This window comes from Oncorhynchus tshawytscha, unplaced genomic scaffold (assembly GCF_018296145.1).
Source record: "Oncorhynchus tshawytscha isolate Ot180627B unplaced genomic scaffold, Otsh_v2.0 Un_contig_5015_pilon_pilon, whole genome shotgun sequence".
NCBI classification, from domain to species: domain Eukaryota; kingdom Metazoa; phylum Chordata; class Actinopteri; order Salmoniformes; family Salmonidae; genus Oncorhynchus; species Oncorhynchus tshawytscha.
Window position 1 is genome coordinate 572,496 of NW_024609820.1, and position 27,608 is coordinate 600,103.

General features: G+C 34.0%; 1 protein-coding gene across 1 annotated transcript in view; it reads right to left on the minus strand.

Moving 5' to 3' along the window:
- The window catches only part of cdkl5 (cyclin-dependent kinase-like 5), an 88,127-nt gene that overhangs the window by 58,848 nt on the left and 1,671 nt on the right, over positions 1-27,608 (minus strand). The window contains 1 exon segment of the mRNA XM_042318986.1: positions 8,631-8,665. Coding sequence (XP_042174920.1) covers positions 8,631-8,665 — 35 coding nt within the window.

Genomic DNA, 27,608 nt, shown 5'->3' on the forward strand with positions numbered 1-27,608 from the left:
TTTTCTTCATAAGGACACTAGCCACTAACCACCTCCGACAGTTCTCTTCATAAGGACACTAGCCAGTAACTCCACCTCCTACAGTTATCTTCATAAGGACACTAGCCAGTAACTCCACCTCCTACAGTTCTCTTCATAAAGACACCAGCCAGTAACTCCACCTCCTACAGTTCTCTTCATAAGGACAGCTTCATAAGTAACCACACCCCCTACAGTTCTCTTCATAAGGACAGCCAGTAACCACACAGTTCTCTTCCCCTACAGTTCTCTTCATAAGGACAGCCAGTAACCACACCCCCTACAGTTCTCTTCATAAGGACAGCCAGTAACCACACCCCCTACAGTTCTCTTCATAAGGACAGCCAGTAACCACACCCCTACAGTTCTCTTCATAAGGACAGCCAGTAACCACACCCCTACAGTTCTCTTCATAAGGACAGCCAGTAACCACACCCCTACAGTTCTCTTCTACAGTTCTCTTCATAAGGACAGCCAGTAACCACACCTGCTACAGTTCTCTTCATAAGGACAGCCAGTAACCACACCCGCTACAGTTCTCTTCATAAGGACAGCCAGTAACCACACCCCCTACAGTTCTCTTCATAAGGACAGCCAGTAACCACACCCCCTCACAAAGATCAGAAATGGAAATATTAAGTTAGCTGTTGTTCAGAATGTGTGACTTGCAAGTGAAGCATAACATTAGTCATGTTGTGTCTGCAGTCACTCCAAACTGATTTTTTATTTAACTAGGCAAGTCAGTTTAGAACAAATTCTTACTTACAATGACAGCAGGTTAACTGCCTTGTTCAGGAGCAGAACAACAGATTTTTTACCTTGTCAGCTCAGGGAATCAATCTAGCAACCTTTACGGTTCCTGGCCCAACGCTCTAACCACTAGGCTACCTGCCGCCCCAGTCTTCCTCAGAATGGATGGTGAGGTGAAACATCGGCTAGTTCAACTCTACAACTCTGATTTTCAGCCCCCACACAAGAAAGGAACTGTTTGCTATGAGTTGTGAGCCGAAAGCCCACAGTTGAGTTTGGTTTGGGGGAGCTGGAGCACAAGCACAAGCGTCCACAGCTGTGCCAATCTGTGCAAACAGAAACGCGTCTGGGAGAGAAAGGACAAATGAAAAGATGCCGTCTCTCTCTGCTGTCTCAAAATAGACCAGCCAGGAACAACACATGTAGATGACACAATCACAGGGAAGAGAGGAGAGCCAACCCCCCATCTCTCTGTTTCTCCATCCAAAGGAAGAATGAGAGAATGGTAAACAAACTTGAACAAAGTAAAATACCCGTTCATCAAGACAATCACAACCATCAGGCAGCCGAAGTGGAGGGCTGTGGTGATTGGTTGGTCAGCCTGTCAATCAAGAGACCAAACATTCTTTTGACAAATGGTCAATTCTCACCAAGCATTAAATTCTATTAGGTTTCATCTGAAACATGTTCTAAAAGATTCAGCTACTGAGGTGATTCTGGTAGGTTTCATCTGAAACATGTTCTGAAAAAAGATTCAGCTACTGAGGTGAGGAGGGTGCTAAAAGATTCAGCTACTGAGGGTGCTGTTCTGCATGATGGCTTTGACCAAGGTTTCATCCAAAATGGGACCCTATTCCCTATATAGTGCAGTACATTTGACCAGGTCCTCCATAGGGTCTGGTCAAAAGTAGGACACTATGTAGGGAATAGGGTCCCATTTCAGACCATATTACAGTGAGCAGAGAAATTAAATATTCATCAGGATTCAGGAAACCTCTTTCCACTAAAAAAGGTTTCAGGCTAAAAATACAAATAAAATACACTCCATAACAGGATTTCTGAGAGGCTATTGGGGAACATCAGCATAAAATGGCAATAATTGAGATAAGAGGTAACTTGGACTGGAAAATATTTTCTGGGACCTGGCCTGTATATTGCATAGAAACTTTAGTGAACTTTTCATAAAAATGATTTAGCCTCATTTGCAAATTAGTCCACATATTATTATGATGATTTTATTATGATTCTGACTTGAATAGTTCAATTAATTCAATTAGTAAATCATTTCCCAACCTGTGAATGGAGGTGTCTGCCTACTAAAACTATTGCTAGCTTCTAAAATGGCACCCTATTCTCTATTTGGTACACTACTTTAGACCAGATCCCTATGAGCCCTGGTCAAAAGTAGTGCACTATATACGGAATAGAGTGCCATTTGGGACATACACTATTAACTTTTCCCCCTGCTCCAAATAGTTTCCCCCCAGGCCGGATCAACTGCCCAACGAAGAGATGATCAATACAGGTTTGGCTGTAGCCTCATTAATCAATATGATGCGGAGTTGATGATGTCAACAGTTAAAGTTCCACGTTACCAACACTGCTACTGATTGACCTTGGTTCTGTTGCTCTGCCCTGCCCAGGACCACATCAATACACTACACGTTTCTGTTGTTCTGCTCTGCCCAGGACCACATCAATACACTACACGTTTCTGTTGTTCTGCTCTGCCCAGGACCACATCAATACACTACACGTTTCTGTTGCTCTGCCCTGCCGAGGACCATATCAATACACTACACGTTTCTGTTGCTCTGCCCTGCCCAGGACCACATCAATACACTACACGTTTCTGTTGCTCTGCCCAAGACAACTATCAATAACCTAGAAGGTTATGTTGCTCTGCCCTGCCCAGGACCACATCAATACACTACACGTTTCTGTTGCTCTGCCCAAGACAACTATCAATAACCTAGAAGGTTATGTTGCTCTGCCCTGCCCAGGACCACATCAATACACTACACGTTTCTGTTGTTCTGCTCTGCCCAGGATCACATCAATACACTACACGTTTCTGTTGCTGTGCCCAAGACAACTATCAATACACTAGAAGGTTATGTTGCTCTGCCCAAGACAACTATCAATACACTAGAAGGTTATGTTGCTGTGCCCAAGACAACTATCAATACACTAGAAGGTTATGTTGCTCTGCCCAAGACAACTATCAATACACTAGAAGGTTATGTTGCTCTGCCCTGCCCAAGACAACTATCAATACACTAGAAGGTTATGTTGTTCTCTGCCCAAGACACTATCTATGCCCAAGACAACTATCAATACACTAGAAGGTTATGTTGACAACTATCAATACACTAGAAGGTTATGTTGTGCCCAAGACTATCAAACTGCCCAAGACAACTATCAATAAACTAGAAGGTTATGTTGCTCAATGCCCAAGACAACTATCAATACACTAGAAGGTTATGTTGCTCTGCCCAAGACAACTATCAATACACTAGAAGGTTATGTTGCTCTGCCCAAGACAACTATCAATACACTAGAAGGTTATGTTGCTCTGCCCAAGACAACTATCAATACACTAGAAGGTTATGTTGCTCTGCCCAAGACAACTATCAATACACTAGAAGGTTATGCCCAAGACAACTATCAATACACTAGAAGGTTATGTTGCTGTGCTGCCCAAGACAACTATCAATACACTAGAAGGTTATGTTGCTCTGACAACTATCAATACACCTCTGCCCAAGACAACTATCAATAAACTAGAAGGTTATGTTGCTCTGCCCAAGACAACTATCAATACACTAGAAGGTTATGTTGCTCTGCCCAAGACAACTATCAATACACTAGAAGGTTTTTGTTCAACATGATTTCCATGTAGTGAATCAGTAAGTTGATCCTATTGTTCCAAACTACACGGGGCTTTATGTTAGGGCCTAATCATCAGGTGTAGCCAACACTGGTGAAATGACATTTCATGGGTAACCATTCAGGGAGAACACGTATCACATCAAAATATGTCCCCATGAATACAATGACCAAAAGTATACTTATTACACCCCACACATTCCATCAAAGAAATAGATCAGCCCCGAGTATCAAATTCTGCCTGTCTATGGATCTCTGCAGGCTTAATCTCGTTTAAAAACATGACGTCCTTTCATCAGATCCCACATACTGTAACGGGCACACAGTGCATTCAGACAGTATTCAGACCCCTTCACTTAAAATGGATTACATTTTTAAAAAAATCTAAAATCCTCAACAATCTATACACAATACTCCATAATGACAAAGCAGATTTTTTTACTTAAAAAAAATATATATATATTTTTACAACTGTATAAAACATAAAAACTGAAATACCTTATTTACACAAGTATTCAGACCCTTTGCTATGATACTTGAAATTGAGCTCAGGTGCTTCCGGTTTTCATTGATCATCCTTGAGATGTTTCTACAACTTGATTGGAGTCCACCTGTGGTAAATTCAATTGATTGGACATGATTTGGAAACGCACACACTGCACTGTTGACAGTGCATGTCAGAGCAAAAACCAAGCCATGAGGTCAAAGGAATTGTCTGTAGAGCTCCGAGACAGGATTGTGTAGAGGCACAGATCTGGGGAAGCATTGAGGGTCCCCAAGAACCCAATGGCCTCCATCATCATTCTTAAATGGAAGAAGTTTTGAACCACCAAAACTTTTCCTAGAGCTGGCCGCCCTGCCAAACAACGCCCAGCAATTGGGGGAGAAGGGCATTGGTCAGGAAGGTGGCCAAGAACCCGATGGTCACTCTGACAGAGCTCCAGAGTTCCTCTGTGGAGATGGGAGAACCTTCCAGAAGGACAACCATCTCTGCAGCACTCCACCAATCAGGTATTTATGGTAGAGTGACCAGATGGAAGCCACTCAGTAAAAGCACATGACTGCCCGTTTGGAGTTTGGCAAAAGGCACCTAAAGGACTCTCAGACCATGAGAAACAAGATTTTATGGTCTGATGAAACCAAGATTGAACTCTTTGCCCTGAATGCCAAGCGTCATGTGTGGAGGAAACCAGGCACCGCTCATCACCTGGCCATTACCATCCCTACGGTTAAGTATGGTGGTGGCAGCATCACGCTGTGGGGATGTTTTTCAGCGGCAGGGACTGGGAGACTAGTCAGGATCGAGGGAAAGATGAACGGAGCAATGTACAGAGAGATCCTTCATGAAAACCTGCTCAGGAGCGCTCAGGACCTCATACAGGGTCGAAGGTTCACCTTCCAACAGGACAACGACCCTCAGCACACAGCCAAGACAACACAGGAGTGGCTTAGGGAGAAGTCTCTGAATGTCCTTGATTGGCCCAGCCAGAGCCCAGACTTGAACCTAATGCAACATCTCTGGAGAGACCTGACAATAGCTGTGCAGCGACGCTCCCAAACCACCCTGACAGAGCTTGAGAGGATCTGCAGAGAAGAATGGGAGAATCTCCCCAAAGACAGGTGTGCCAAGCTTGTAGCGTCATATCCAAGAAGACTCAAGGCTGTAATCACTGCCAAAGAGTAAAGGGTCTGAATACTTATGTAAATGTGATATTTCCATTTTTTATTTTTAATACATTTGCAAAAATGTCTAAAAATCTGTATTTGCTTTGTCATTATGGGGTACTGTGGGTAGATTGATGAGAAAAAACAACTATTTAATCAATTGTTTTATTTTATACCTTAAACTGTGCCCAGTGGGTAGTGACCAATATTTTGTTTCATTTCCTCCAGTTTTACTCGGCAAAAATAGAGTAGGACTGAGTCTAACATATAAAAGAGTGACTCATCTTTGCCAGAACAATAGTCTACCTGGTGATTTTATTGATCATGGTCATAGTTCAGATAGGCCTAGTTTGGGTTGCTTCTGGCTAGATGTCTAACTATAGCTGTAACATCGCACTGTCTTCAATATTACAGAACGAAGATGCCTAATTGTGAGGAAGAACAGCAAGCAGGCTGCCATCCAAAGTACTGCAGACAGAATATGCTTTCCATCTGATCCTGCAACCTCCACTACAAGTAGGCTGAATGATTTAGTTTCTTCTGGACTCTAGAGAAGTGACATGATATATCCCTAGTTGATTCTGCTCTGGACTCTAGAGAAGTGACATGATATATCCCTAGTTGATTCTGCTCTAGACTCTAGAGAAGTGACATGATATATCCCTAGTTGATTCTGCTCTAGACTCTAGAGAAGTGACATGATATATCCCTAGTTGATTCTGCTCTAGACTCTAGAGAAGTGACATGATATATCCCTAGTTGATTCTGCTCTAGACTCTAGAGAAGTGACATGATATATCCCTAGTTGATTCTGCTCTAGACTCTAGAGAAGTGACATGATATATCCCTAGTTGATTCTGCTCTAGACTCTAGAGAAGTGACATGATATATCCCTAGTTGATTCTGCTCTAGACTCTAGAGAAGTGACATGATATATCCCTAGTTGATTCTGCTCTAGACTCTAGAGAAGTGACATGATATATCCCTAGTTGATTCTGCTCTAGACTCTAGAGAAGTGACATGATATATGATTCTGCTCTAGAGAAGTGACATGATATATCCCTAGTTGATTCTGCTCTGGACTCTGACATGATATATCCCTAGTTGATTCTGCTCTAGACTCTAGAGAAGTGACATGATATATCCCTAGTTGATTCTGCTCTAGACTCTAGAGAAGTGACATGATATATCCCTAGTTGATTCTGCTCTAGACTCTAGAGAAGTGACATGATATATCCCTAGTTGATTCTGCTCTAGACTCTAGAGAAGTGACATGATATATCCCTAGTTGATTCTGCTCTAGACTCTAGAGAAGTGACATGATATATCCCTAGTTGATTCTGCTCTAGACTCTAAAAGTGACATGATATATCCCTAGTTGATTCTGCTCTAGACTCTAGAGAAGTGACATGATATATCCCTAGTTGATTCTGCTCTAGACTCTAGAGAAGTGACATGATATATCCCTAGTTGATTCTGCTCTAGACTCTAGAGAAGTGACATGATATATCCCTAGTTGATTCTGCTCTAGACTCTAGAGAAGTGACATGATATATCCCTAGTTGATTCTGCTCTAGACTCTAGAGAAGTGACATGATATATCCCTAGTTGATTCTGCTCTAGACTCTAGAGAAGTGACATGATATATCCCTAGTTGATTCTGCTCTAGACTCTAGAGAAGTGACATGATATATCCCTAGTTGATTCTGCTCTAGACTCTAGAGAAGTGACATGATATATCCCTAGTTGATTCTGCTCTAGACTCTAGAGAAGTGACATGATACAGCCCTATTTGATATTTGCTGCTAACATGAATGACTTTCAGCTCCAAATGCAGGTACAGGATGCAGTTTATTTCTGTAGCCCGTCTTGCATTTTGAAAATGCATCACCTTTTAAGTCTGTAATGACAGGCGACATTTGCATGTTCACATGTTTCCACACGTGCATGTGTGTGGCGCGGGGGCGCAAGTTCTGTCCCACACCATTTTGGGGGTTGCGGGTCAAAAAGTTTGCAAACCACTGGGACACGTGATGGTGGCAACAAGTAGGGTTGGATATAGTCATGGTAGGCTACAGATGTAGGATTTCAATTTGAGCCAGTTTGCTACATCAGGAATATAAACCTGCAGCAACAGGAAATTATCTGGATTAAAATTGACATTTTTGTAGGGGTTGATACATTTTCTTTGTAAGGGAAAATCAAGTCTGACATTTAAAAGTGGAAATTACAAACTTCAGAAGCCTTTTTTAAACCTCAATTCCACTATAAGTTTTACATTCCCAGGACAGTAATCCTGCAACAGGGTGATCAAATTAAGACATGTTCTATTTGGACAGGAATACTGTGGTTTGTTGTTGATAAGGGCAGAATTGATTCCAGTTGTAAATAGTTTATCTGAATACTTTACTCCTCAGATGGCACTTCTTTCCCCTCTTCTAATAATAATAATAGCAAATATAATAATAATACAAATTGCCCCAGCTTCAAACAGCTGAAAATACAATATTTTTGGTTCTGGAAAAGATATTTCACAGCGCTTTAGATGGTACAATGATTCACTACACTATATTTGCTTGTTGTGACACATTAACTGAAATTAGACGAACTGTTCAAATTTTAGCAACCAGGAAAGTGTTTTCAGCATATTGCACCTTTAAGGATGAAGAGAACCTGTTATAAGCATGTATACCTTAAGGATGAAGAGAACCTGTTATAAGCATGTATACCTTAAGGATGAAGAGAACCTGTTATAAGCATGTATAGATGAAGAGAACCTGTTATAAGCATGTATACCTTAAGGATGAAGAGAACCTGTTATAAGCATGTATACCTTAAGGATGAAGAGAACCTGTTATAAGCATGTATACCTTAAGGATGAAGAGAACCTGTTATAAGCATGTATACCTTAAGGATGAAGAGAACCTGTTATAAGCATGTATACCTTAAGGATGAAGAGAACCTGTTATAAGCATGTAGGATGAAGAGAACCTGTTATAAGCATGTATACCTTAAGGATGTTATAAGCATGTATACCTTATGAAGAGAACCTGTTATAAGCATGTATACCTTAAGGATGAAGAGAACCTGTTATAAGCATGTATACCTTAAGGATGAAGAGAACCTGTTATAAGCATGTATACCTTAAGGATGAAGAGAACCTGTTATAAGCATGTATACCTTAAGGATGAAGAGAACCTGTTATAAGCATGTATACCTTGAGGATGAAGAGTAAAATGTTACTGTGCATTTCACATAAGACTTCCTGAAGAATCAACTGTGTGACACTGATGCTGTCATGGTCTTACCTTGTGCCTGCACTTCAGAACCACTCCATAGGCTCCTGGAGAGAGAAGAGAGGAGAACGCTTAGCAACAGCGATTTATCCAAACATCACTTATATTTGTATTAATGGTTCGGCTAAAAGAAGTTGTGAAATCCTACTATAAAGAGTTGATATTCTCTAAACAAGGTATAGATGAGAGAACTGGAGCTCATCTTCACTATGTTCTGTAGTCATTCAAGGGTGAAGAAACAGTCTTGGGAGATGTCATGCACCTCAGCTCATGCCCACTTTATGCTCATCCATATTTCAAAGATGAAGACTTCAACTGTGAACCCTTCATTTGGCTTTCTGGCTTTGTTTTTTATATATATACTGAGTGGTGCCGTGGTCCAAGTAGCTGTGCCACTAGATATCCCGGTTCGAGCCCAGGCTCTGTCACAGCCGTCTGCGACCGGGAGACCCATGGGGAGGCACACAATTGGCCCAGCGTCGTCCGGGTTAGAGGAGGGTTTGGTCGGCAGGGATGTCCTTGTCCCATCGCGCTCTAGTGGCCGGGTGCAGGGTGTTTCCTCCAACACATTGGTGTGGCTGGCTTGTCAAGAAGCAGTGCTTCTCCCCAATTTTGTGATATACAATTGGTAGTTACAGTCTTGTCTCATCGCTGCAACTCCCGTACTGACTCGGGAGAGGCGAAGGTCGAGGGCTGTGCGTCCTCCAAAACACAACCCAACCAAGCCGCACTGCTTCTTGACAAGCCAGCCACACCAATGTGTTGGAGGAAACACCCTGCACCTGGCGACCATGTCAGCGTGCACTGCACCCGGCCACAGGAGTCACTAGAGCGCGATGGGACAAGACATCCCTGCCGACCAAACTCTCCTCTAACCCGGACGACGCTGGGCCAATTGTGTGCCTCCCCATGGGTCTCCCGGTCGCAGACGGCTGTGACAGAGCCTGGGCTCGAACCGGGATATCTAGTGGCACAGCTACTTAGACCACGGCACCACTCGGGAGGCCCACTGCTTTCTGGCATTCTGACAGATGCTGTGAGAGCAAACATGATTCCTCCATTACCTACATGACAACATGACCGGTCAGTCAGTAGTCAGTTGATAGTCAGTGGATAGTCAGTTTATAGTCAGTGGATAGTCAGTGGATAGTCAGTTTATAATCAGTTTATAGTCAGTTTATTTTTTTTTTTTTTTTTTTAACCTTTATTTAACCAGGCAAGTCAGTTAAGAACAAATTCTTATTTTCAATGACGGCCTGGGAACAGTGGGTTAACTGCCTGTTCAGGGGCAAAACGACAGATTTGTACCTTGTCAGCTCGGGGCTTTGAACTCGCAACCTTCCGGTTACTAGTCCAACGCTCTAACCACTAGGCTACGCTGCCGCAGTTTATAGTCAGTTTATAGTCAGTGGATAGGTTGGGTATACTAAGTAAATAGTCAATGGATAGTCTGTGGATAGTCAGTTTATAGTCAGTTTATAGTCAGTGGATATTCAGTTTATAGTCAGTTTATAGTCAGTGGATATTCAGTTTATAGTCAGTTTATAGTCAGTGGATATTAAGTTTATAGTCAGTTTATAGTCAGTGGATATTAAGTTTATAGTCAGTTTATAGTCAGTGGATATTCAGTTTATAGTCAGTGGATATTCAGTTTATAGTCCATTTATAGTCAGTTTATAGTCAGTTTATAGTCCGTTTATAGTCAGTGGATAGTCAGTTTATAGTCAGTTTATAGTCAGTGGATATTAAGTTTATAGTCAGTTTATAGTCAGTGGATATTAAGTTTATAGTCAGTTTATAGTCATTGGATATTAAGTACATAGTCAGTTTATAGTCAGTTCATAGTCAGTTTATAGTCAGTGGATATTAAGTTTATAGTCAGTTTATAGTCAGTTTATAGTCAGTGGATATTAAGTTTATAGTCAGTTTATAGTCCGTTTATAGTCCGTTTATAGTCAGTTTATAGTCATTGGATATTAAGTTTATAGTCAGTTTATAGTCAGTGGATATTAAGTTTATAGTCAGTTTATAGTCAGTTTATAGTCAGTTTATAGTCAGTAGATAGTCCGTTTATAGTCAGTTTATAGTCAGTAGATAGTCCGTTTATAGTCCGTTTATAGTCAGTTTATAGTCCGTTTATAGTCAGTTTATAGTCAGTTTATATTCAGTTTATAGTCAGTTTATAGTCAGTTTATAGTCATTGGATATTACGTTTATAGTCAGTTTATAGTCAGTTTATAGTCAGTGGATATTCAGTTTATAGTTAGTTTATAGTCCGTTTATAGTCAGTGGATATTCAGTTTATAGTCAGTTTCTAGTCAGTTTATAGTCAGTGGATATTAAGTTTATAGTCAGTGGATATTAAGTTTATAGTCAGTTTATAGTCATTGGATATTAAGTTTATAGTCAGTTTATAGTCATTGGATATTAAGTTTATAGTCAGTTTATAGTCAGTGGATATTCAGTTTATAGTCAGTTTTAAGTCAGTGGATATTCAGTTTATAGTCAGTTTATAGTCAGTTTTATAGTCCGTTTATAGTCAGTGGATATTCAGTTTATAGTCAGTTTATAGTCAGTGAAAATGAAGTTTATAGTCCATCTATAGTCAGTTTATAGTCAGTTTATAGTCAGTTTATAGTCAGTTTATAGTCAGTGGATATGAAGTTTATAGTCCGTCTATAGTCAGTTTATAGTCAGTTTATAGTCAGTTTATAGTCAGTGGATATTCAGTTTATAGTCAGTTTATAGTCAGTTTATAGTCAGTTTATAGTCAGTGGATATTCAGTTTATAGTCAGTTTATAGTCCGTTTATAGTCAGTTTATAGTCAGTGGATAGTCAGTTTATAGTCAGTTTATAGTCAGTTTATAGTCAGTGGATATTCAGTTTATAGTCAGTTTATAGTCAGTTTATAGTCCGTGGATATTCAGTTTATAGTCAGTTTATAGTCAGTTTATAGTCAGTTTATAGTCAGTGGATATTCAGTTTATAGTCAGTTTATAGTCAGTTTATAGTCAGTTTATAGTCAGTTTATAGTCAGTTTATAGTCAGTTTATAGTCAGTGGATATTCAGTTTATAGTCAGTTTATAGTCCGTTTATAGTCAGTTTATAGTCAGTTTATAGTCAGTGGATATCAGTTTATAGTCAGTTTATAGTCAGTTTATAGTCAGTTTATAGTCAGTCTATAGTCAGTGAATAGCTAGTTTATAGTCAGTGAATAGCTAGTTTATAGTCAGTGAATAGCTAGTTTATAGTCAGTGAATAGCTAGTTTATAGTCAGTGAATAGCTAGTTTATAGTCAGTGAATAGCTAGTTTATAGTCAGTGAATAGCTAGTTTATAGTCAGTGAATAGCTAGTTTATAGTCAGTGAATAGCTAGTTTATAGTCAGTGAATAGCTAGTTTATAGTCAGTGAATAGTCTGTGGATAACTATTGGGTAGTCAGGCGATAGTTGGTAAATAGTCAATACATAGTCTGTGAATAGTCATCACATAGTCAGTAGATAGTCTGTGAATAGTCATCACATAGTCAGTAGATAGTTATTGAATAGTCAGTAGATAGTTATTGAATAGTCAGTGAATAGTCAGTAGATAGTTATTGAATAGTCATCACATAGCCAGTAGATAGTCTGTGAATAGTCATCACATAGTCAGTAGATAGTCAGTGAATAGTCATCACATAGTCAGTAGATAGTTATTGAATAGTCAGTAGATAGTCAGTAGATAGTTATTGAATAGTCAGTAGATAGTCAGTAGTCAGTAGATAGTTATTGAATAGTCATCACATAGTCAGTAGATAGTTATTGAATAGTCATCACATAGTCAGTAGATAGTTATTGAATAGTCATCACATAGTCAGTAGATAGTTATTGAATAGTCAGTAGATAGTTATTGAATAGTCAGTAGATAGTTATTGAATAGTCAGTAGATAGTTATTGAATAGTCAGTAGATAGTTATTGAATAGTCAGTAGATAGTTATTGAATAGTCAGTAGATAGTTATTGAATAGTCAGTAGATAGTTATTGAATAGTCAGTAGATAGTTATTGAATAGTCAGTAGATAGTTATTGAATAGTCAGTAGATAGTTATTGAATAGTCATCACATAGTCAGTAGATAGTTATTGAATAGTCAGTAGATAGTTATTGAATAGTCAGTAGATAGTTATTGAATAGTCATCACATAGTCAGTAGATAGTTATTGAATAGTCAGTAGATAGTTATTGAATAGTCAGTAGATAGTTATTGAATAGTCAGTAGATAGTTATTGAATAGTCAGTCACATAGTCAGTAGATAGTTATTGAATAGTCAGTAGATAGTTATTGAATAGTCAGTAGATAGTTATTGAATAGTCAGTAGATAGTTATTGAATAGTCAGTAGATAGTCAGTAGATAGTTATTGAATAGTCAGTAGATAGTTATTGAATAGTCAGTAGATAGTTATTGAATAGTCAGTAGATAGTCAGTAGATAGTTATTGAATAGTCATCACATAGTCAGTAGATAGTTATTGAATAGTCAGTAGATAGTTATTGAATAGTCAGTAGATAGTTATTGAATAGTCAGTAGATAGTTATTGAATAGTCAGTAGATAGTTATTGAATAGTCAGTAGATAGTTATTGAATAGTCAGTAGATAGTTATTGAATAGTCAGTAGATAGTTATTGAATAGTCATCACATAGTCAGTAGATAGTTATTGAATAGTCAGTAGATAGTTATTGAATAGTCAGTAGATAGTTATTGAATAGTCAGTAGATAGTTATTGAATAGTCAGTAGATAGTTATTGAATAGTCAGTAGATAGTTATTGAATAGTCAGTAGATAGTTATTGAATAGTCAGTAGATAGTTATTGAATAGTCAGTCATTGAATAGTCAGTAGATAGTTATTGAATAGTCATTGAATAGTCAGTAGATAGAATAGTCATTGAATAGTCAGTAGATAGTTATTAGATAGTTATTGAATAGTCATCACATAGTCAGTAGATAGTTATTGAATAGTCAGTAGATAGTTATTGAATAGTCAGTAGATAGTTATTGAATAGTCAGTAGATAGTCAGTAGATAGTTATTGAATAGTCATCACATAGTCAGTAGATAGTTATTGAATAGTCAGTAGATAGTTATTGAATAGTCATCACATAGTCAGTAGATAGTTATTGAATAGTCAGTAGATAGTTATTGAATAGTCAGTAGATAGTTATTGAATAGTCAGTAGATAGTTATTGAATAGTCAGTAGATAGTTATAGTCAGTAGATAGTTATTGAATAGTCAGTAGATAGTTATTGAATAGTCATCACATAGTCAGTAGATAGTTATTGAATAGTCAGTAGATAGTTATTGAATAGTCATCACATAGTCAGTAGATAGTTATTGAATAGTCAGTAGATAGTTATTGAATAGTCATCACATAGTCAGTAGATAGTTATTGAATAGTCATCACATAGTCAGTAGATAGTTATTGAATAGTCAGTAGATAGTTATTGAATAGTCAGTAGATAGTTATTGAATAGTCAGTAGATAGTTATTGAATAGTCATCACATAGTCAGTAGATAGTTATTGAATAGTCAGTAGATAGTTATTGAATAGTCAGTAGATAGTTATTGAATAGTCAGTAGATAGTTATTGAATAGTCAGTAGATAGTTATTGAATAGTCATAGTCAGTAGTTATTGAATAGTCAGTAGATAGTTATTGAATAGTCATCACATAGTCAGTAGATAGTTATTGAATAGTCAGTAGATAGTTATTGAATAGTCATCACATAGTCAGTAGATAGTTATTGAATAGTCATCACATAGTCAGTAGATAGTCAGTGAATAGTCATCACATAGTCAGTAGATAGTTATTGAATAGTCAGTAGATAGTCAGTGAATAGTCAGTAGATAGTTATTGAATAGTCATCACATAGCCAGTAGATAGTCTGTGAATAGTCATCACATAGTCAGTAGATAGTTATTGAATAGTCAGTAGATAGTTATTGAATAGTCAGTAGATAGTTATTGAATAGTCAGTAGATAGTTATTGAATAGTCATCACATAGTCAGTAGATAGTTATTGAATAGTCAGTAGATAGTTATTGAATAGTCAGTAGATAGTTATTGAATAGTCAGTAGATAGTTATTGAATAGTCAGTAGATAGTCAGTGAATAGTCAGTAGATAGTTATTGAATAGTCAGTAGATAGTTATTGAATAGTCATCACATAGTCAGTAGATAGTCAGTGAATAGTCAGTAGATAGTCAGTGAATAGTCAGTAGATAGTCAGTGAATAGTCAGTAGATAGTCAGTGAATAGTCATCACATAGTCAGTAGATAGTCAGTGAATAGTCATCACATAGTCAGTAGATAGTTATTGAATAGTCAGTAGATAGCCAGTGAATAGTCAGTAGAATAGTCACATAGTCAGTCAGAATAGTCAGTGAATAGTCATCAATAGTCAGTAGATAGTTATTGAATAGTCAGTAGATAGTTATTGAATAGTCAGTAGATAGTGAATAGTCATCACATAGCCAGTAGATAGTTATTGAATAGTCATCACATAGTCAGTAGATAGTTATTGAATAGTCAGTGAATAGTCAGTAGATAGTTATTGAGTAGCCAGTAGATAGTCAGTGAATAGTCAGTAGATAGTTATTGAATAGTCATCACATAGTCAGTAGATAGTTATTGAATAGTCAGTAGATAGTTATTGAATAGTCAGTAGATAGTTATTGAATAGTCAGTAGATAGTTATTGAATAGTCATCACATAGTCAGTAGATAGTTATTGAATAGTCAGTAGATAGTTATTGAATAGTCAGTAGATAGTTATTGAATAGTCATCACATAGTCAGTAGATAGTTATTGAATAGTCAGTAGATAGTTATTGAATAGTCAGTAGATAGTTATTGAATAGTCAGTAGATAGTCAGTAGTTATTGAATAGTCAGTAGATAGTTATTGAATAGTCATCACATAGCCAGTAGATAGTCAGTGAATAGTCAGTAGATAGTTATTGAATAGTCATCACATAGCCAGTAGATAGTCAGTGAATAGTCATCAAATAGTCAGTAGATAGTTATTGAATAGTCAGTAGATAGTTATTGAATAGTCAGTAGATAGTCAGTGAATAGTCAGTAGATAGTTATTGAATAGTCATCACATAGCCAGTAGATAGTCAGTGAATAGTCAGTAGATAGTTATTGAATAGTCATCACATAGTCAGTAGATAGTTATTGAATAGTCATCACATAGTCAGTAGATAGTTATTGAATAGTCAGTAGATAGTTATTGAATAGTCAGTAGATAGTTATTGAATAGTCATCACATAGTCAGTAGATAGTTATTGAATAGTCATCACATAGTCAGTAGATAGTTATTGAATAGTCATCACATAGTCAGTAGATAGTTATTGAATAGTCAGTAGATAGTTATTGAATAGTCAGTAGATAGTTATTGAATAGTCATCACATAGTCAGTAGATAGTTATTGAATAGTCAGTCAGGATAGTCAGTAGATAGTTATTGAATAGTCATCATTGAATAGTCAGTAGATAGTCTGTGAATAGTCATGAATAGTCAGTAGATAGTTATTGAATAGTCATCACATAGTCAGTAGATAGTTATTGAATAGTCATCACATAGTCAGTAGATAGTTATTGAATAGTCAGTAGATAGTTGAATAGTCATCACTATAGTCAGATAGTTATTGAATAGTCAGTAGATAGTTATTGAATAGTCAGTAGATAGATAGTTATTGAATAGTCATCACATAGTCAGTAGATAGTTATGAATAGAATAGTCAGTAGATAGTTATTGAATAGTCAGTAGATAGTTATTGAATAGTCAGTAGATAGTTATTGAATAGTCAGTAGATAGTCAGTAGATAGTTATTGAATAGTCAGTAGATAGTCAGTAGATAGTTATTGAATAGTCAGTAGATAGTTAGTGAATAGTCAGTAGATAGTCAGTAGATAGTTATTGAATAGTCAGTAGATAGTTATTGAATAGTCAGTAGATAGTTATTGAATAGTCAGTAGATAGTTATTGAATAGTCAGTAGATAGTTATTGAATAGTCAGTAGATAGTTATTGAATAGTCAGTAGATAGTTATTGAATAGTCAGTAGATAGTTATTGAATAGTCATCACTATAGTCAGTAGATAGTTATTGAATAGTCATCACATAGTCAGTAGATAGTTATTGAATAGTCAGTAGATAGTCATTGAATAGTCAGTAGATAGTTATTGAATAGTCAGTAGATAGTCAGTGAATAGTCAGTAGATAGTTATTGAATAGTCAGTAGATAGTTATTGAATAGCCAGTAGATAGTCAGTGAATAGTCAGTAGATAGTTATTGAATAGTCATCACATAGTCAGTAGATAGTTATTGAATAGCCAGTAGATAGTTATTGAATAGTCAGTAGATAGTTATTGAATAGTCAGTAGATAGTTATTGAATAGTCAGTAGATAGTTATTGAATAGTCATCACATAGCCAGTAGATAGTCTGTGAATAGTCATCACATAGTCAGTAGATAGTTATTGAATAGTCATCACATAGTCAGTAGATAGTTATTGAATAGCCAGTAGATAGTCAGTGAATAGTCAGTAGATAGTTATTGAATAGTCAGTAGATAGTTATTGAATAGTCAGTAGATAGTTATTGAATAGTCAGTAGATAGTCAGTAGATAGTTATTGAATAGTCAGTAGATAGTCAGTAGATAGTTATTGAATAGTCAGTAGATAGTTATTGAATAGTCAGTAGATAGTTATTGAATAGTCAGTAGATAGTCAGTAGATAGTTATTGAATAGTCAGTAGATAGTTATTGAATAGTCAGTAGATAGTTATTGAATAGTCAGTAGATAGTTATTGAATAGTCATCACATAGTCAGTAGATAGTTATTGAATAGTCAGTAGATAGTTATTGAATAGTCAGTAGATAGTTATTGAATAGTCATCACATAGTCAGTAGATAGTTATTGAATAGTCATCACATAGTCAGTAGATAGTTATTGAATAGTCAGTAGATAGTTATTGAATAGTCAGTAGATAGTTATTGAATAGTCAGTAGATAGTTATTGAATAGTCAGTAGATAGTTATTGAATAGTCAGTAGATAGTCAGTGAATAGTCAGTAGATAGTCAGTGAATAGTCAGTAGATAGTTATTGAATAGTCAGTAGATAGTTATTGAATAGTCAGTAGATAGTTATTGAATAGATAGTAGAATAGTCAGTAGATAGTTAGAATAGTTATTGAATAGTCAGTAGATAGTTATGAATAGTCATCACATAGTCAGTAGATAGTTATTGAATAGTCAGTAGATAGTTATTGAATAGTCAGTAGATAGTTATTGAATAGTTATTGAATAGTCAGTAGATAGTTATTGAATGAATAGTCAGTAGATAGTTATTGAATAGTCATCAATAGTCAGTAGATAGTTATTGAATAGTCAGTAGATAGTTATTGAATAGTCAGTAGATAGTTATTGAATAGTCATCACATAAGATAGTTATTGAATAGTCATCATAGTTATTAGTCAGTAGATAGTTATTGAATAGTCAGTAGATAGTTATTGAATAGTCAGTAGATAGTTATTGAATAGTCAGTAGATAGTTATTGAATAGTCAGTAGATAGTTATTGAATAGTCAGTAGATAGTTATTGAATAGTCAGTAGATAGTTATTGAATAGTCAGTAGATAGTTATTGAATAGTCAGTAGATAGTTATTGAATAGTCAGTAGATAGTTATTGAATAGTCAGTAGATAGTTATTGAATAGTCAGTAGATAGTTATTGAATAGTCATCACATAGTCAGTAGATAGTTATTGAATAGTCAGTAGATAGTTATTGAATAGTCAGTAGATAGTTATTGAATAGTCAGTCAGATAGTAGATAGTTGAATAGTCAGTAGATAGTTATTGAATAGTCAGTAGATAGTTATTGAATGAATAGTCAGTAGATAGTTATTGAATAGAATAGTCAGTAGATAGTTATTGAATAGTCATCACTATAGTCAGTAGATAGTTATTGAATAGTCATCACTATAGTCAGTAGATAGTTATTGAATAGTCAGTAGATAGTTATTGAATAGTCAGTAGATAGTTATTGAATAGTCATCACTATAGTCAGTAGATAGTTATTGAATAGTCAGTAGATAGTTATTGAATAGTCAGTAGATAGTCAGTAGATAGTTATTGAATAGTCAGTAGATAGTTATTGAATAGTCATCACTATAGTCAGTAGATAGTTATTGAATAGTCAGTAGATAGTTATTGAATAGTCAGTAGATAGTTATTGAATAGTCATCACTATAGTCAGTAGATAGTTATTGAATAGTCAGTAGATAGTTATTGAATAGTCAGTAGATAGTTATTGAATAGTCAGTAGATAGTTATTGAATAGTCAGTAGATAGTTATTGAATAGTCAGTAGATAGTTATAGATGAATAGTCAGTAGATAGTTATTGAATAGTCAGTAGATAGTTATTGAATAGTCAGTAGATAGTAGTCAGTAGATAGTTATTGAATAGTCAGTAGATAGTTATTGAATAGTCAGTAGATAGTTATTGAATAGTCAGTAGATAGTTATTGAATAGTCAGTAGATAGTTATTGAATAGTCAGTAGATAGTTATTGAATAGTCAGTAGATAGTTATTGAATAGTCATCACATAGTCAGTAGATAGTTATTGAATAGTCATCACTATAGTCAGTAGATAGTTATTGAATAGTCAGTAGATAGTTATTGAATAGTCAGTAGATAGTTATTGAATAGTCATCACATAGTCAGTAGATAGTTATTGAATAGTCAGTAGATAGTTATTGAATAGTCAGTAGATAGTTATTGAATAGTCATCACATAGTCAGTAGATAGTTATTGAATAGTCATCACTATAGTCAGTAGATAGTTATTGAATAGTCAGTAGATAGTTGAATAGTCAGTAGATAGTCAGTAGATAGTTATTGAATAGTCAGTAGATAGTTATTGAATAGTCAGTAGATAGTTATTGAATAGTCAGTAGATAGTTATTGAATAGTCATCAGATAGTCAGTAGATAGATAGTCAGTAGATAGTCATTGAATAGTCAGTAGATAGTTATTGAATAGTCATCACATAGTCAGTAGATAGTTATTGAATAGTCAGTAGATAGTTATTGTGATTGAATAGTCAGTAGATAGTTATTGAATAGTCATCAATAGTCAGTAGATAGTTATTGAATAGTCATCACTATAGTCAGTAGATAGTTATTGAATAGTCAGTAGATAGTTATTGAATAGTCATCACTATAGTCAGTAGATAGTTATTGAATAGTCAGTAGATAGTTATTGAATAGTCAGTAGATAGTTATTGAATAGTCAGTAGATAGTTATTGAATAGTCAGTAGATAGTTATTGAATAGTCAGTAGATAGTTATTGAATAGTCATCACATAGTCAGTAGATAGTTATTGAATAGTCAGTAGATAGTTATTGAATAGTCAGTAGATAGTTATTGAATAGTCATCATATAGTCAGTAGATAGTTATTGAATAGTCATCACTATAGTCAGTAGATAGTTATTGAATAGTCATCACTATAGTCAGTAGATAGTTATTGAATAGTCAGTAGATAGTTATTGAATAGTCAGTAGATAGTTATTGAATAGTCAGTAGATAGTTATTGAATAGTCAGTAGATAGTTATTGAATAGTCATCACTATAGTCAGTAGATAGTTATTGAATAGTCATCACTATAGTCAGTAGATAGTTATTGAATAGTCAGTAGATAGTTATTGAATAGTCAGTAGATAGTTATTGAATAGTCAGTAGATAGTTATTGAATAGTCAGTAGATAGTTATTGAATAGTCATCACTATAGTCAGTAGATAGTTATTGAATAGTCAGTAGATAGTTATTGAATAGTCAGTAGATAGTTATTGAATAGATAGTTATTGAATAGATAGTTATTGAATAGTCAGTAGATAGTTATTGAATAGTCAGTAGATAGTTATTGAATAGTCAGTAGATAGTTATTGAATAGTCAGTAGATAGTTATTGAATAGTCAGTAGATAGTTATTGAATAGTCAGTAGATAGTTATTGAATAGTCAGTAGATAGTTATTGAATAGTCAGTAGATAGTTATTGAATAGTCAGTAGATAGTTATTGAATAGTCAGTAGATAGTTATTGAATAGTCAGTAGATAGTTATTGAATAGTCAGTAGATAGTTATTGAATAGTCATCACATAGTCAGTAGATAGTCAGTGAATAGTCAGTAGATAGTTATTGAATAGTCAGTAGATAGTTATTGAATAGTCAGTAGATAGTTAGTGAATAGTCAGTCAGTAGATAGTTATTGAATAGTCAGTAGATAGTTATTGAATAGTCAGTGAATAGTCAGTAGATAGTTAGTGAATAGTCAGTAGATAGTTATTGAATAGTCAGTAGATAGTTATTGAATAGTCAGTAGATAGTTATTGAATAGTCAGTAGATAGTTATTGAATAGAATAGTCAGTAGATAGTTATTGAATAGTCAGTAGATAGTTATTGAATAGTCATAGATAGTCAGTAGATAGTCATTGAATAGTCAGTAGATAGATAGTTAATAGTCAGTAGATCAGTAGATAGTTATTGAATAGTCAGTAGATAGTTATTGAATAGTCAGTAGATAGTTATTGAATAGTCAGTAGATAGTCAGTCAGTAGATAGTTATTGAATAGTCAGTTAGTTGAATAGTCAGTAGATAGTTATTGAATAGTCAGTAGATAGTCAGTAGATAGTTATTGAATAGTCATCACATAGTCAGTAGATAGTTATTGAATAGTCAGTAGATAGTTATTGAATAGTCAGTAGATAGTTATTGAATAGTCAGTAGATAGTTATTGAATAGTCAGTAGATAGTTATTGAATAGAATAGTCAGTAGATAGTTATAGTAGTCAGTAGATAGTTATCATCAATAGTCAGTAGATAGTTATTGAATAGTCAGTAGATAGTTATTGAATAGTCAGTAGATAGTTATTGAATAGTCAGTAGATAGTCAGTAGATAGTTATTGAATAGTCAGTAGATAGTTATTGAATAGAATAGTCAGTATTGAATAGTCAGTAGATAGTTGAATAGTGAATAGTCAGTAGATAGTTATTGAATAGTCATTGAATAGTCAGTAGATAGTTATTGAATAGTCAGTAGATATATTGAATAGTCAGTAGATAGTTATTGAATAGTCAGTAGATAGTTATTGAATAGAATAGTCAGTAGATAGTTATTGAATAGTCAGTAGATAGTTATTGAATAGTCAGTAGATAGTTATTGAATAGTCATCAATAGTCAGTAGATAGTTATTGAATAGTCAGTAGAGTCAGTAGATAGTTATTGAATAAGTTATAGTTAATGAATAGTCAGTAGATAGTTATTGAATAGTCAGTAGATAGTTATTGAATAGTCAGTAGATAGTTATTGAATAGTCAGTAGATAGTTATTGAATAGTCAGTAGATAGTCAGTGAATAGTCAGTAGATAGTCAGTGAATAGTCAGTAGATAGTTATTGAATAGTCAGTAGATAGTTATTGAATAGTCATCACTATAGTCAGTAGATAGTTATTGAATAGTCATCACTATAGTCAGTAGATAGTTATTGAATAGTCATCACTATAGTCAGTAGATAGTTATTGAATAGTCATCACTATAGTCAGTAGATAGTTATTGAATAGTCATCACATAGTCAGTAGATAGTTATTGAATAGTCAGTAGATAGTTAGTAGATAGTTATTGAATAGTCATTGAATAGTCAGTAGATAGTTATTGAATAGTCATAGTCAGTAGATAGTCTGTGAATAGTCAGTAGATAGTTATTGAATAGTCAGTAGATAGTTATTGAATAGTCAGTAGATAGTTATTGAATAGTCAGTAGATAGTTATTGAATAGTCATCACATAGTCAGTAGATAGTTATTGAATAGTCAGTAGATAGTTATTGAATAGTCAGTAGATAGTTATTGAATAGTCAGTAGATAGTCAGTGAATAGTCATCACTATAGTCAGTAGATAGTTATTGAATAGTCAGTAGATAGTTATTGAATAGTCAGTAGATAGTTATTGAATAGTCAGTAGATAGTTATTGAATAGTCAGTAGATAGTTATTGAATAGTCAGTAGATAGTTATTGAATAGTCAGTAGATAGTTATTGAATAGTCAGTAGATAGTCAGTAGATAGTTATTGAATAGTCATCACATAGTCAGTAGATAGTCTGTGAATAGTCATCACATAGTCAGTAGATAGTCAGTGAATAGTCATCACATAGTCAGTAGATAGTTATTGAATAGTCAGTAGATAGTTATTGAATAGTCATCACATAGTCAGTAGATAGTCATTGAATAGTCATCACATAGTCAGTAGATAGTTATTGAATAGTCAGTAGATAGTTATTGAATAGTCAGTAGATAGTTATTGAATAGTCAGTAGATAGTCAGTAGATAGTTATTGAATAGTCAGTAGATAGTTATTGAATAGTCAGTAGATAGTTATTGAATAGTCAGTAGATAGTTATTGAATAGTCAGTAGATAGTTATTGAATAGTCAGTAGATAGTTATTGAATAGTCAGTAGATAGTTATTGAATAGTCAGTAGATAGTTATTGAATAGTCAGTAGATAGTTATTGAATAGTCAGTAGATAGTTATTGAATAGTCAGTAGATAGTTATTGAATAGTCAGTAGATAGTTATTGAATAGTCATCACTATAGTCAGTAGATAGTTATTGAATAGTCAGTAGATAGTTATTGAATAGTCAGTAGATAGTTATTGAATAGTCAGTAGATAGTTATTGAATAGTCATCACTATAGTCAGTAGATAGTTATTGAATAGTCATCACTATAGTCAGTAGATAGTTATTGAATAGTCAGTAGATAGTTATTGAATAGTCATCACTATAGTCAGTAGATAGTTATTGAATAGTCAGTAGATAGTTATTGAATAGTCAGTAGATAGTTATTGAATAGTCAGTAGATAGTTATTGAATAGTCAGTAGATAGTTATTGAATAGTCAGTAGATAGTTATTGAATAGTCATCACTATAGTCAGTAGATAGTTATTGAATAGTCAGTAGATAGTTATTGAATAGTCAGTAGATAGTTATTGAATAGTTATTGAATAGTCAGTAGATAGTTATTGAATAGTCAGTAGATAGTTATTGAATAGTCAGTAGATAGTTATTGAATAGTCAGTAGATAGTTATTGAATAGTCAGTAGATAGTTATTGAATAGTCAGTAGATAGTTATTGAATAGTCAGTAGATAGTTATTGAATAGTCATCACTATAGTCAGTAGATAGTTATTGAATAGTCAGTAGATAGTTATTGAATAGTCAGTAGATAGTTATTGAATAGTCAGTAGATAGTTATTGAATAGTCATCACTATAGTCAGTAGATAGTTATTGAATAGTCAGTAGATAGTTATTGAATAGTCATCAATATAGTCAGTAGATAGTTATTGAATAGTCAGTAGATAGTTATTGAATAGTCATCACTATAGTCAGTAGATAGTTATTGAATAGTCAGTAGATAGTTATTGAATAGTCATCACATAGTCAGTAGATAGTTATTGAATAGTCAGTAGATAGTTATTGAATAGTCAGTAGATAGTTATTGAATAGTCAGTAGATAGTTATTGAATAGTCAGTAGATAGTTATTGAATAGTCATCACTAGTCAGTGAATAGTCATCACTAGTCAGTGAATAGTCTTCACTAGTCAGTAGATAGTCAGTAGATAGTTATTGAATAGTCAGTAGATAGTCAGTAGATAGTTATTGAATAGTCATCACATAGCCAGTAGATAGTTATTGAATAGTCAGTAGATAGTCAGTAGATAGTTATTGAATAGTCAGTAGATAGTTATTGAATAGTCAGTAGATAGTTATTGAATAGTCATCAATAGTCAGTAGATAGTTATTGAATAGTCATCACTAGTCAGTAGATAGTTATTGAATAGTCATCACTGGTCAGTAGATAGTTATTGAATAGTCATCACTAGTCAGTAGATAGTTATTGAATAGTCATCACTAGTCAGTAGATAGTTATTGAATAGTCATCACTATAGTCAGTAGATAGTTATTGAATAGTCATCACTATAGTCAGTAGATAGTTATTGAATAGTCAGTAGATAGTTATTGAATAGTCAGTAGATAGTTAGATAGTCAGTAGATAGTTATTGAATAGTCATCACTAGTCAGTAGATAGTTATTGAATAGTCATCACTAGTCAGTAGATAGTTATTGAATAGTCATCACTATAGTCAGTAGATAGTTATTGAATAGTCATCACTATAGTCAGTAGATAGTTATTGAATAGTCAGTAGATAGTTATTGAATAGTCAGTAGATAGTTATTGAATAGTCAGTAGATAGTTATTGAATAGTCATCACTATAGTCAGTAGATAGTTATTGAATAGTCATCACTATAGTCAGTAGATAGTTATTGAATAGTCATCACTATAGTCAGTAGATAGTTATTGAATAGTCATCACTATAGTCAGTAGATAGTTATTGAATAGTCATCACTATAGTCAGTAGATAGTTATTGAATAGTCATCACTATAGTCAGTAGATAGTTATTGAATAGTCATCACTATAGTCAGTAGATAGTTATTGAATAGTCATCACTATAGTCAGTAGATAGTTATTGAATAGTCATCACTATAGTCAGTAGATAGTTATTGAATAGTCAGTAGATAGTTATTGAATAGTCATCACTATAGTCAGTAGATAGTTATTGAATAGTCATCATTATAGTCAGTAGATAGTTATTGAATAGTCATCATAGTAGATAGTTATTGAATAGTCAGTCATTGAATAGTCAGTAGATAGTTATTGAATAGTCATCACTGAATAGTCAGTAGATAGTTATTGAATAGTCATAGAGTCAGTAGATAGTTATTGAATAGTCAGTAGATAGTCAGTAGATAGTTATTGAATAGTCAGTAGATAGTTATTGAATAGTCATCAGTTATTAGTCAGTAGATAGTTATTGAATAGTCAGTAGATAGTCAGTAGATAGTTATTGAATAGTCAGATCAGTGAATAGTCAGTAGATAGTTATTGAATAGTCAGTCAGATAGTTATTGAATAGTCAGTAGATAGTTATTGAATAGTCATCATTGAATAGTCAGTAGATAGTTATTTGTCAATAGTATTCATAGTCAGTAGATAGTTATTGAATAGTCATCAATAGTCAGTAGATAGTTATTGAATAGTCATCAGATAGTCAGTAGATAGTTATTGAATAGTCATCACTAGTCAGTAGATAGTTATTGAATAGTAGTCAGTAGATAGTTATTGAATAGTCATAGTCAGTAGATAGTTATTGAATAGTCATCATTGAATAGTCAGTAGATAGTTATTTAGTCATCAATAGTCAGTAGATAGTTATTGAATAGTCATCAATAGTCAGTAGATAGTTATTGAATAGTCATCAGATAGTCAGTAGATAGTTATTGAATAGTCAGTCAGATAGTCAGTAGATAGTTATTGAATAGTCAGTAGATAGTTATTGAATAGTCATAGATGAATAGTTATTCAAGTCATAGTCAGTAGATAGTTATTGAATAGTCATCACATAGTCAGTAGATAGTTATTGAATAGTCAGTAGATAGTTATTGAATAGTCAGTAGATAGTTATTGAATAGTCAGTAGATAGTTATTGAATAGTCAGTAGATAGTTATTGAATAGTCAGTAGATAGTTATTGAATAGTCAGTAGATAGTTATTGAATAGTCAGTAGATAGTTATTGAATAGTCAGTAGATAGTTATTGAATAGTCAGTAGATAGTTATTGAATAGTCAGTAGATAGTTATTGAATAGTCAGTAGATAGTTATTGAATAGTCAGTAGATAGTCAGTAGATAGTTATAGTGTAGATAGTTATTCAGTCACTATAGTCAGTAGATAGTTATTGAATAGTCAGTAGATAGTTATTGAATAGTCAGTAGATAGTTATTGAATAGTCAGTAGATAGTTATTGAATAGTCAGTAGATAGTTATTGAATAGTCAGTAGTCACTATAGTCAGTAGATAGTTATTGAATAGTCATCACTATAGTCAGTAGATAGTTATTGAATAGTCATCACTATAGTCAGTAGATAGTTATTGAATAGTCATCACTATAGTCAGTAGATAGTTATTGAATAGTCATCACTATAGTCAGTAGATAGTTATTGAATAGTCAGTAGATAGTTATTGAATAGTCAGTAGATAGTTATTGAATAGTCAGTAGATAGTCAGTAGATAGTTATTGAATAGTCAGTAGATAGTTATTGAATAGTCAGTAGATAGTTATTGAATAGTCAGTAGATAGTCAGTAGATAGTTATTGAATAGTCAGTAGATAGTCAGTAGATAGTTATTGAATAGTCAGTAGATAGTCAGTAGATAGTTATTGAATAGTCAGTAGATAGTTATTGAATAGTCAGTAGATAGTCAGTAGATAGTTATTGAATAGTCAGTAGATAGTTATTGAATAGTCAGTAGATAGTCAGTAGATAGTTATTGAATAGTCAGTAGATAGTCAGTAGATAGTTATTGAATAGTCAGTAGATAGTTATTGAATAGTCAGTAGATAGTTATTGAATAGTCAGTAGATAGTTATTGAATAGTCAGTAGATAGTTATTGAATAGTCAGTAGATAGTTATTGAATAGTCAGTAGATAGTTATTGAATAGTCAGATAGATAGTCAGTAGATAGTTATTGAATAGTCAGTAGATAGTTATTGAATAGTCAGTAGATAGTTATTGAATAGTCAGTAGATAGTTATTGAATAATAGTCAGTAGATAGTTATTGAATAGTCAGTTATTGAATAGTCATCACTAGTCAGTAGATAGTTATTGAATAGTCATCACTAGTCAGTAGATAGTTATTGAATAGTCATCACTAGTCAGTAGATAGTTATTGAATAGTCATCACTAGTCAGTAGATAGTTATTGAATAGTCATCAATAGTCAGTAGATAGTTATTGAATAGTCAGTAGATAGTTATTGAATAGTCATC